At 39.1% G+C, this 12,761-nt stretch overlaps 1 protein-coding gene across 6 annotated transcripts in view; it reads right to left on the reverse strand.

The window, feature by feature from the left end:
- Nucleotides 1-12,761, reverse strand: part of WNT7B (Wnt family member 7B) — a 98,264-nt gene that overhangs the window by 34,817 nt on the left and 50,686 nt on the right. For all 6 annotated transcript variants that reach the window (XM_021393157.1, XM_021393166.1, XM_021393163.1 and 3 more), the window contains one exon: nt 8,805-9,031. In XM_021393157.1, the coding sequence (XP_021248832.1) occupies nt 8,805-9,031 (227 nt within the window). The remainder of the gene's footprint in view (nt 1-8,804; nt 9,032-12,761) is intronic.

The raw sequence follows: 12,761 nt of genomic DNA on the forward strand, positions 1-12,761 counted from the left end.
GACTTTTTTTTTCTAAAAACCTCCAGACAGAAACCTACTAAAATTAACAAAAATGTCAACCTACCACTCTCAAGAGAGCTTGTCTCCTCAGCTAGAATATTATCAATTCTTAGCACAGTAGTTGTTTCATAACTTTTTTACTAACCCTTCCCGGAATCAGCAGCTCCCAGCTGGAAGGTTTATTTTCTTATTCTGGTTTGGGTTACTGTATTGCTTTTCTGCTTGTGATAGTAAAAATCTTATCCACCCTTCTAGAGTCAGAAAATATGAAGTATCTGAATCAACTCTTTAATTTTTTTCAATGATGATAATGAAAACTGAAATAGTCTTCTCATTTTACCTTGCAACAACTAGATTTTCACAGTTTTTTCTACTTTGTAGTTTTTCTTCAAACAGAATTGCCCTGTAAAAATTGTCCTAAGGCAGCCTGCATGCCTTACTGTACTCATGTTACTGTCTATAGGGTAACTAATGTAAGTATGAGGGTCTTTAGATGGAATAGCTCGATTTTCTGCCAACATGGCCTTTCTGTCTTTGTAAGGCAAAGTGGGATAGTCAGTAACAAAACTAACATCCTTCTGTGATACTATGTATATACTAATTTCATACAAATATACTGAATATTCTTAAGGTTAGGAATATTTTTGTTTTTTCTTCCATTAACAACATGTCAGTTGTGAAAAGAAACTCACTGTTTATTTGAGCCAATTAACAGAAGGCTTTGCAGTGAGTGTTTGCACTCTGATAAATCTTTCCAGCAAAATGAGCATACTGAGGAGGTCCTCAGATTTAGTATTTTCTTCTCTTTACCAGACGTCTCTGTCTGCCTGACTGAGTTACCTAACTGGTATGGGTGGTGATTTGCTATATATGTCTTTTTATTTTTTTTTTTAATTCAGCCTAATAACAAGTCTCTCTCTTCATATAATTGAGGATTATACATCTTGTGATATGCTACCGTGCTTCTATTAAAAACTATCCTTGCATAAACCACAACTTATTAAATTTGCCATGGTATTTATAGCATGTACTTGTTTAACTAAATCACAATAGCAAATGCAAAGCCTCCACTTGACATTTTGTGAAATGGACATTGGCAGTCATTTCAGTGCACTCATGTGAGCAATAAGGATCCAATGTGTATTGGTCTTATGCAGTCACTGTAAGATGCACATAGTGTTTGCTAATTTAATACATCGTGTGTACCTTTCTGTTGACATCCCAGATAGCCTCTGCACTATACGTTGGAAGACAGTGCCATCGTGCAAGAAGCCACCTCTCACATTGAAATGGCTTTCACCAAATCCTAGCATCAAGGCAGGCTTCCAGTTCAAATTACTAACAAGTTTCCTTCTGATCAGTTGTCTGAATGCTAAAAGGACTTAGTTTTTAGGAATCATGCTATATGACAGCAACAAAATAAAATGTTTTCCATGTTAGATCCACAGACCACTGTGCAACTGTAGTTGACAGTAACTGACAAATGCCTAAACCAATCATAGCACCTACCGCTACAACAAAGATAACTGCCTTTCCACTAGTGAAGTGTACACTCCTCTCTGTATCACATTTAAAATAATCTAATTCCAGTTCATTTTCCCCCTCCAAATTGTTTCCAGCTGCATGATTCCTTTCTTTCCCCATATTGTTTTTATTGGATATAACACAAGTCAGTAAAGATAGATTTTCCCATAATAAATACACAGATGTTAGAATAATAAACATACAGTCATACAGTCAACCTGATGTATATACCTGATATATATTACTGAGCATTAACTAGCAACATGTATCAATTAGAAACTGGAAAATGAGAACGTAAAGTAACTGAGAGAAAAAAATGGTGGGAGGAAAGAAAGGGGAATAGAGAGATAGAAATATACTTACTTAAAGCAAACTATCCACATTCATTTATGGTTCCCTTTACTGATTTGCTGATAGCATTAAAACGTGTATGGTTGTAAAGCATTCCTAAGAATGCTGCCTATCCTCATGTATTGGAAGTTTTCTGCTCATACTGCAAGTAAAGTTTTCCAAGTTGGCCAACTCATACTAGACACTACTGTACTAGATTAATGTATCAGCCTGGGGGCAAATTTCCATTTTTGGAGAATAATAAGCCTTTCTGCTCCTCCCATTTTACTAGGAAGTTTTATGAACATTTGGCACCTCAGTTAAACCACCATTGTAGCCCAGAATAAAAATGACTGAATTCATATGTGAATCCAAATTTACTAAAGCCTATATATGGCCTGAACCAAGAATAATTTACTGATATTAAAATGCCAATAATTTCTCCATTATGCCATCACTTGCATATCTTACATGCTCAATTTCCATGTTCTTTTAGGTCTGCTGCTGAAATATTGGGATTCAATGTGAATTTATTACCTGTTTCTAGTGCATATGTACTAAAGAATGTCTTTTTGTTATGAGTATCTTTCTTTCTGGAGATTTCTTTCACTTTCTTCATCTTATCTTTGAAATGATGCTGTCTTCCAAGCATTTAATGTGTGCATGTTTATCCTTGTGTATGAGTGAATGCTTGTATACAATGTTGACAATTGATGTTATTTTCTGTCAGTATTTCTCAAAAGAACTTGTAATGTACTCTTTACCTGTGAGTATATTTTAGCAGTCTTTAAAAAGATAGTTTTCTCTTCCATCCTGCCCCCTTTATGGACAGAGCGTTAAGCAAAACTTGAGCAAGCACATGGTGAATGGAAGTTTCTTAAAATGTGTTCTTCCCTTAAATCTCTCACAGCAAGCAGCTTAATCTCACTTCAGAAGCATCCTTTCCATGTATCAGAAATACATATGTCCAAACAAAAGATCAGATATTTAAATAAATAAATGTGTTGATTCTTCCCGGTGAGCTGCAGTTCAATCACGAGGGCTGCTTTGAAGTCAATGCCTGCTATTTTATTATGTTGGCCCACAATATCAGAGGCAGACAGTGGTGGTATGGCAGCAGAGGTTGAAACTTCACATCAGTATTCCATTACATATTGTTGCCGTGTGACAGATGGCAGCAGAGGGGCAGTCTGACAAAGTGGCGTCTGATATGGAAGTACATACGAAGCAAAGGTGCATCATTGAATTCATGCAGAAAAAATGGCACCCACTAGCATTCATCAATGCTTGCTGAATGTTTATGGAGACCAAACAGTGGATGTGGGCAACCAAGGCTGTGGGTGGTGTGTTTCAGCAATGACAGCAAAGTGAAAGACAAGCCACATTCTGGAAGACTGTGCACGACTGTCAGACCATGAAATGAAGAGCTCTTGATCATAACTGGCAAAAATGCAGAGTTAATGGTGATTTGTATGTTGGAAAATAGTGTCTTGAAGCTGGGTATATGCTCTATCAAACAATGTTATTGTGCTCTTTGTACTGGTTGTGGTTTCCACTGAAATAAATAGAAGGTATTACTTTCAGAGAGTTTTCTGTATTAATTTTTTCTTTATATCATATATCTAAAGTTATCTCTGAGACACTCAGGTGTATGAGAGACAGCCGGATGAATACTATTATATTGTGATCATTTTCTATGTCATGAGTCTGACAGAGGAGGCTTCTATAAATTATTTTTGACATCTTGAAGCTATATATACCTGTATCTTCTGTGCCTCATTTTTGCCCTGGATTTAACACTGAGAAGAGCAGTCTTTTTATGAGCACTTCAGTTTGGAAAATTCCAGTGGAAATGGTCAATTCACAAATAATTAGCTGGAACAATCCCATTTCAAAGAAAAGTGAATTTCACTTCTTCTGATATACTGATTCTCATCCACTACTTCAGAGACTGTACTGGCTATTTATTTCCTTGGAGTTACTTGCTTCCAACTTTTATTAATAATCTGTAGCTTTTAGAGGTACCTACATAATAGATGGCTTCAGACATCACTTGGGGCAATTAAGACCAGTCCATGGTCTTACGACCAGAGACTAAATGCTTCCAAATCAGGTTCCTTATCTTCAACAAGTTAGAACAATTATCTTTCAAAGATGATTATCAAATTTATAATACCAATTTATATATCATTAACCAATTAGTTTGTGAATCTGTTAAGGAGGTAGTCTCCAGGCTTATAACAAGAAGAATGAGTGGAGAGTGCAAAAGATGAATTTATATGAGGAGCAGACATGAAAACTAGGGGTGACTGCAGGAAGGTGACAGCTATGAGTACGTACAAGGACTCAATGAGTAAAACTGAGTGTAGTAGTGACACTTTTCTCGGGGAGTCACGTGCCTGGAAAAGTTCCCAGCTGTAAATATACAAAAAAAAAAAAACAAACTGTACACAATGCTTCACTTATTAACCCCATGCCACATCTACTACGTGTTCACGCTACTGATTTGGATACACCTGTCACTTTTTATGTCTGCCTACTATAAATCTTTCATACAAATACATATGCCCCATGCATAACTCAGTTGCTACAGTTGCTATTCTGTCCTCCGAAAAAAATACTTACATTGTTTTTAACATAGACACCCATGTATTACAGAGGTCATGAGTATCCAACCTTTTGGGTTGCCTGGGCAGCAATGAGTGAAGAGGAATTGTCTTGGGCCACATATATGTAGGTGACTCCAAAAGTAATGTCTGCTATTTATTTCCATGGAAACTACAACACATATAATGAGCACAATTACACTATTTAATAGAGCACATTCTCAGCTACAAAACAATATTTTTCATCATAGTCACCACTTTTAGTTATGCATTTTCACCAGCAATGAACAAGAACCTGCATGCCGCATTCCTCAAAATCTGCTCAAGCAAAAGTGACCCACTGTCATCACCACCACTACTGAAACACAACACCCATCACCTCACTGTGCTCATATCCACTGCTTGGTCTCCATAAACATTCAGCAAGCATCAATGAATGTCAGTGGGTGCCATTTTTTCTGCATGGAGGAATTCAACAACACAGCTTTGCTTCATACGCACTTCCATTTGGTTAGACTTTGTCAGACTTCTCCTCTGCTGCCATCTGTCACATGGCAACAAAATGTAATGGAATGTTGGTGGAAAAGTTCAGCATCTACTGCCATACCACCAAAATTTGCCTCTGACATTGTGGGCCAACATTATAAAATAGCAGGCATTAGCTTCAGAGCAGCTCTTGTAAAATATATAACATTGTATATATATAAGTAGCAAAACTTATTTTAACCTTTAATATTTTTTATTAAACATTAAAAAGGAGAGTAACAACAACATTAAACTAGTGGGATATTTGAACTTGTTTTTGTGAAACCAGTGCATCAGTCTGATTCAATGAAGTAGCTACAATTCTTAGTGAGTTCTCAAGGTGTTAGTTTTGTGAGAGATTTTTGATAAAATTTTACTCTTCTTCTGTTTTACCCTTGAAAATGGTTGTTCACAATTGTACATACTGCCAAAAAGAGACTTACAAGAGTCTGGTAAAGAGACATGATCAAATATTTATTTGAGTTGAATATCTGATTGCAACTTTGTACATTCCATTTGAATATTTGCAGGTCATTTATTTATGTCACCTGAAAATAGAATTGCTATTATACCAAAAAATTGATGTTTTTTTCAGCAGCCTTGAAACTGGTTCTCAGATTCCTTTTTCAAAACAGAAAGCAAGGCTATGTATTTTTTGCTGTTCACAGGAGTGTATTTATCCAGTGTATAAAAATGTATACTATTATTTGCCATAACTTGAGTTAGCAGTGCACTGCCCCCTCTGCATGCCCTGGTTTCAGGCCTGATAGTGCCAATCACACACCGATGTTTGGCTGTTGCTGAGCGATGGGTGTGTGCTCAGGGCCAGGCCAGGCTGTTCAACAGTGAAGAGGCATCATCATGATGGCGCAGGGCAGGGGACAGCCACAGGATGGTTTGAGCCAGGCTGCATGTGGGTAGTGGGTTGCAGGCTGGAGGTGCCTGAAAGCAATTCAGATCATGCTGTCATAGCTTACTTTCCCCCTCCTCCCCAAGTATAATTTGTCCTTAAGTGGTTCTGCAGTGAAGCTAGATGAGCTTTTCTTTGCAGTGAGGTGGACAATATGCTTATACTTTTTAGTCCTAATCGTCACTTCAGTTTGTCTAAGCCAGAACCAAATATCTGGTTTAGTGTTTGTGTATGCATCAGATACAGATGTGTTTTATAACACATACAAATAATTATGCCTACAAATCTTTAGTACCTTTTGAGTTTTTTTTTTTTAATTATTTTTCCTGTTTTTACTTTTTTCCCCAGCTAGTGTAATAACACCACTTCCTAAATCCTGTCCTTTCCCTAGATACTGACCGCATTGTCTCCGGATGATACTCCACTAATAAAACAAATAAAGGCACGTGGGTTATGGGATTCTTTATAGACCTGTATGTAACTCATCTGGCTCAAGTGGCAGGGGTCATGTAAACCTTCTCCATCCATTACAGCTTGTGTGGTTTCACACTCAACAAATGTCAAATCAGAACTCAGCTGCAACTGCCAAGTTTTGTCTGTGTTTGGGTTAAGCCATAAAAGAATCCACCAAATTCCACATCGATCATTTCAGAGCTGTAAGAAACCACCCAAGTTCGGTGAAGAGGTCAAGAATTTGGTGAACGTTTTGGCAAAATGACTTGAACAGGGCTCAAGAAAACCCTGTTTTTTCAAACTTTGTGTAGTTGCACATCCTGATAGCTGGTCTATCTTGACGCCAAACAGTTTCTGTTTGCTATAGCTCTTATTTCAGAAAGAAAACACAAGCACAATTAGTTGACCACTTTAGGTATTTTCACTGTGTTAACTTGTACAGTTTTTCACAGTGGTGAAAATTATTGGCTATGAATACAAGGAGGGAGCTGGTGAAATGTCACAAGATACTCAGTTTGAAGAGAAGAGCAGAAGTTGTGAGAACCTTTTTAACTGAAAGCTTAGCAATGACACAGACTCTGGTACAACACTCCAGTGTGTCTCTTTCCAAGAACATAAATGACCTTACAGACATTAAGAGGACTTACTCTTCCTGCAGAATTTTGCAGATCAGGACAAAGGAACATAAAGAACAGTAGTATGCATGGCATCTGTATATTTGCTAGCAACATCACTTTGGACATCATCTTACAACAGATAAGCATAAGACCAACCAAGAAAGACCAGACCTATGTTTCTGAAAGTCAATACAAGTGACTAGATGCTTTTCTGATATATTTTAAGTTGAAGGCAAATGTCAAATATTAGGTTGTTTCTTGTACACTGTATCTCAAAGATGCTCAGTGCCTTCCACTTACAGTCTCCTTAAGAAACAAAAGTTAATCAAGGCGTATTCTCTACATGGAATTAGAAATCTTTAGGACAAATCTGGGAAGAGACTCTGAAAAGCAGATTTCTCATCAAATTGGACCAAATGTCTTCCTGAAGTTCAAAAAATTTAGACTTTTCTTTTGCCATTAGTTTGGCTTTCTGGTTTTCATGGTTCTTCATTATTAATTTTAGCCCTCTTCCACTTCTGTGATTCGGTAAATATCATAGAATATGATGAATTCTCTGCTGATGTAAATCAGTTCCCGTGATGTCAATGCATTGATTTAATTACAAATCTTTATAGCCCAACCACCATGCCCTTCAAAACCCATGTCACAGTCAATTTCCCAGACTTGCATTCTCTTTGAAAAAAATATTCAGTTTCACCATTGACTTAAGAATATCTCAGATTTTGGCATTCATTTCATAGACATGCTGAGGAAAAAAAACAGAGCAATGATCTATGCTAACAACCAAAGGACCATGTGAGTTCTTTCCTCCTTGCACAGATGGGATGAAATGTTATGCCATTTTTTCGTGTGGTTTTAAAGAGATCGTGTGTCTAATCACGTTCGCATTACAGAGTCCCCTGAACTATTGAAATTAAGAAAGGAGTGTCACCCGGAGAAGAATGTGACACAATAAGAGTGTGATTCAGCCCCACAGGTAAGCTGGGTGCTTTCACTCTGAGAACCCACATGAGAGCCACACACACCAGAAAATGTTACTCCAACACTTAGCACCATCATCATGGTAAGAGGGCAGCCCTTGGAGGTAAGGACAGGAAGAGGGTTAATATAATGAAGTGGATGATGAGGAAAACAATGATCTCAGCACTGGGAAAAAATATATATATATGCATATTCCTCCCTATGAAATAATATCAGACATAGGGTAAATGGAAAGTGATCATTTAGCTTCTGCCAGCTAGTGGTTTGTCAGGCCAAGATCCTGTATTATTTTCTTTGAATAGGTTTCCTGCCTCAAATCATTTGTAGTGTTTTCTTTAAAATACGATAGCAACACTAAAATGGGTATGTATTATTGCTTTATATTGGAAGGCCTGTGTCATATGCGATACACTTCCATGAGTTAATTGGGAATTTCCTTCTACTTAATCTCTGAGGAGGTGTTATGTGGAGCTCATTTTAGTTCCCTTTTGATTGGCTATATCAGGTACTGCAGCTATCATGGCAACGTCTAACAGGACAAAAATTGGAAATATTTTTTTCACAGGGTATGATGACTATGTCCTTGGATGTCTGTGCAGGGATCTGGGTCATTGCTGGGTATGAAGTTGCACAGATGTGAATTACTTCATCTAGAATCATCTAGATGATTTTTTGCCTCTTGCCAATTATTATTCAATCAGTGAAAAAATACAGACCACTGTTGTTCAGGGACCTTCACTGTTGAACTCCAGTAGGCAAATACAAGAGGGAGATAAGCCCTTGCAGGACCACAGTGAGAAAGCTAAAGGATAGCCCCAGTACATCACTTTAGCGCTATATTAGAGACTCCCTTACCTACTCGAAGCTCTTGTCCAAAAACTGTTTTCTCTCCCAGCGCAGAGCAGTTCCACCTCCCATACCGAAACTGGTACTGGCACTCGTTGATTCCCATTTGTGCTCCTTCTCCAATCACAATGATGGCATCAGGGCGGCTCTGGCAGATTGCTCGCTGCCGAGGGGCCAAGCCTGGGATTTTGTTGCAGATGATATTGGCTCCTAAAGCCACCACAGATGACAAAGCTCTGAAGAAAAGCAGAACGACAAATTAGAATCAGATAGAGGCCATTAATTGCTTTTGCTGAATGCTGCAATGTAGCAGGCAAGGTGCTAAGTAAATGAGGAAAGGTTGGAGGTTGGGTTCCTATAATTACACAGACTTATCCCAACCTCTCTGGTCTGGCATATGGATTTGGAAATATTGCAGTAATTCCTAATCTGATTTGTGCCAGAAGCACCACACAAGTGGAATTTTGGCACTTTTACTTTCAGTCCTGTGCAGTGCCACCAGCTGCTGCTAAGTGGAAACTAAGTCATATTGAAAAGCAGAAAATAGTGCTAATTGATTGTCTGTGAATCTCTGAAGCTCATGTCTGCTTTGAATGGCCTACACAGATTCAAGCTCAGCACTTTAATTACTGCAGCCAGTTCAACCATTCCTCATGTGAAACTATTAAACACAATTAACACAACCAACTCTCCTGCTCATTATTACACTCAAGTTACTGGTTGATTAATGAAAGTTCACCAGCATAACTGAACTTTTAGATCTGGCAAATATCATGGAGCACATACAAGTGATCCTTAATATGTGTCATCCAGACCAGAAACATTTGCAGTTGTCATTCTTCAAGTGTATTTTCAGAATTTGTTATAAAGTCTGCATATAACTTGCACCTACCATATGTTTTCACTTTAGTGCATTTATTTTTCATTTTTCAGCTCATTTTTCATCATCTTTGCAGGCTCATTTCTCAACATCTTTACAGGCTGCATTTTAACCAGTAATATTTTGAAAAAAATGAGACAACATGGTTATATATTCAGGGATGCCTCAGGACACATCTATCCTGAGTACTAATTGTGCTCAAGTGGCTCTGGACAAGCCAGAAGGACCAAAGAGAGCAGAATAGTTGTGTTAGCAAAACAGTCCTTTTTCAACACATTGTATCGGACCATGTGACAGCTACACAATCTAAAAGCCTTCAGTCCATTTTGAGAATATGCTCTTCAACATCCAAATCAATGAAGCGCTTCTGAAAATACCTTCTAAAAAATGCACGCCACCAAAAGGGAAGACCTTGAAGCATCCTGCCCCAAAAATGATGCCTGTGGGCATTGTTTCTGATCCACATCCTTGATCAGTTATCTAGACCTCACAAAGCCTAAAACAGTCTCTGCTGCACAAAACAACTGGCTGTTCTGCATCACGGAGATCATCCTGCTTCTTGATAACTGCAGAGATGTAGCTCCACGAACCCTCTCCTCTCTGTAAGTTGTCCCAGCCTCATACTGGATCATATAGGTAGTCTCATTTTCCCATCCTGTTAATAATAGGATACAGAGTAATTTCCCCATTCTTTTCCTCTCCATCTTGAACACTCACTTATGCCATTCTTCTTAGTGTTAAAAATTTCCCACTGGAAATGCTCTTTTTGGAAAATGCTGACTAAACAAAAGTAAAACATTTTGTAGGAATTTATCCACTTCATCTCAAAGGTAACCAAAAAATTACGTAAATGTTGCATTTAAACAAAATCAGAGTGTTTCATTTTGCTATTTCAATAAACTACAATAAACTTTTTGCTAGAGCAAAAAGGTTGAAATGGAGAATTCTTCCCTAGTCAAAATGAAATACCAATTTTACTGTGAGATGGAAATTCCGTGATGATTCATTCTGCCTTTAATAGGTATTGGTGCATCTTTTCTGAAGTTAACAACCTCTAAGAAACTTGTCAGTTGTATATATTTATTTATGGCTTGGGGATTTATAGATATGGAGACAAGGTATTGCTAACACAGAGCATGCATGCCGTGTGGTACTACCTATTAAACAAAATAAGAACAAAATGTACTTGCAGACCTGACCACTCACAATGTCTGGGGCATGAACACTCAGACTTGTTGCTTTCATTCATGGTCCTCTGAGCGCTGAGCAACAAAGCATCAGCTGGAATCAGTGACTCCTCAGGATTCATGCAGGTTTAGAGCTGAGATTTTGTTTCTCACCCACCTCTACTGAACAACTGAATAAAATAAAATGATGATGCCTTTACATTGAGACTATCTACAAGAAATAATGTTCAAAAAACATTATGAACTTCATGTAGTAACATTTTCTGACCTCTGCAATGGCACGTTAGATAGTGATATAAGGAGATACTGAAAACCACGAGGGAAAGTATCATTCTTGTCACTTACCATGGAATCATAGAATCACCAAGGTTGGAAAAGACCTCCAAGATCTTCTAGTCCAACCGTCCACCCAACACCGGTATTTCCCCACTAAATCATATCCTTTAGTACAACATTTAAACGTTTCTTGAACACCTCCAGGGACAGTGATTCAACTGCCTCCCTGGGTAGCCCATTCCAGCACATGACCACTCTTTCAGAGAAGGGTTTTTTTCTAACACCCAACTTGAACCTCCCCTGGTGCAACTGGAGGCCATTCCCCCTCATCCTATCACTGCTTATGAGGGAGAAGAGGCCAACACCCATCTTGCCACAACCTCCTTTCAGGGAGCCGTAGAGAGTAATACGGTCTCCCCGAGCCTCCTCTTCTCCAGACTAAACAATCCCAGTCCCCTCAGCCGCTCCTCATAAGACTTGTGCTCCAGACCCCTCACCAGCTTCGTTGTCCTTCACTGGACACACTCCATGGCCTTGATGTCTTTCTTGTAGTGAGGGGCTCAAAACTGAACACAGTACTCAAGATGCAGCCTCACCAGGGCTGAGTACACAGGGATGATCACTTCCTTGCTGCTGCTGGTAACACTATTTCTGATACAAGCCAGGATGTCATTGGCATTCTTGGCCACCTGGGCACACTGCTGGCTCATGTTCAGCTGAGGGTCAACCAACACCCCCAAGTCCACTTCTTCCACACAGTCTTCCAGCCACTCTGTCCCAAGCCTGTAACGTTGCCTGGGACTGTTGTGTCCAAAGTACAGGACCAGCAAGTGCCAGCACTTGATCTCATTGAAATTCATCCCACTGGCCTCAGCCCAGCTATCCAGCCTGTCCAGATCGCTCTGTAGGGCCTTCCTACCCTCAGGCAGATCAACACTTCCTCCCAACTTGGTGTCATCTGCAAACTGACTGAAGGTGCACTCAATCCCCTTGTCCAGATTGTCATTAAAGATGTTGAACGGGACAGGCCCCGGTACCAACCCCTGGGTTGGTCACCACTCGTGACCAGCTGCCAGCTGCATTTAACTCCATTCACCACCACTTTCTGGGCCTGTTGCTCCAGCCAGTTCTTTACCCAGCAAGGAGTGTATCTGCCCAAGCCACATGCTGCCAGCTTCCCCAGGAGAATGCTATGGAATGCAGCATCGAACACTATCAAACACTCTCACACAGACACTTGACAAGACTGGAATCCTTTCTCAAATGATGCTAGTATCCACATCTGGTTGTTTTCAAATTTACAGAAAGGAAAGATGTATTGTTGAGAGTATGTGTATGTCCAGTCACATTATATTATACAGCACTGCACCATGTATGTAATAAAAAGGACAGTAGTTTGGTCTCTCTCCATGTGATAAAATATTGTAGTTCATATTCCCAGCAAACTAAATTGCTAGGTGATGGATCACATACAAACTGTAGAAGACTTTGCAGAGGGGATTCACTCTACAGGGAGACAGAAGAGTGGTCAAATTGCAAAAGCAGATTCACTGGGTACACACAGAAAAAGGAAGGATTTTTTTGACTACCTGCTCAGCAAATTCATCCCTATGCAATGATGTC

The sequence above is a fragment of the Numida meleagris genome, chromosome 1 (genome assembly GCF_002078875.1).
Source record: "Numida meleagris isolate 19003 breed g44 Domestic line chromosome 1, NumMel1.0, whole genome shotgun sequence".
NCBI classification, from domain to species: domain Eukaryota; kingdom Metazoa; phylum Chordata; class Aves; order Galliformes; family Numididae; genus Numida; species Numida meleagris.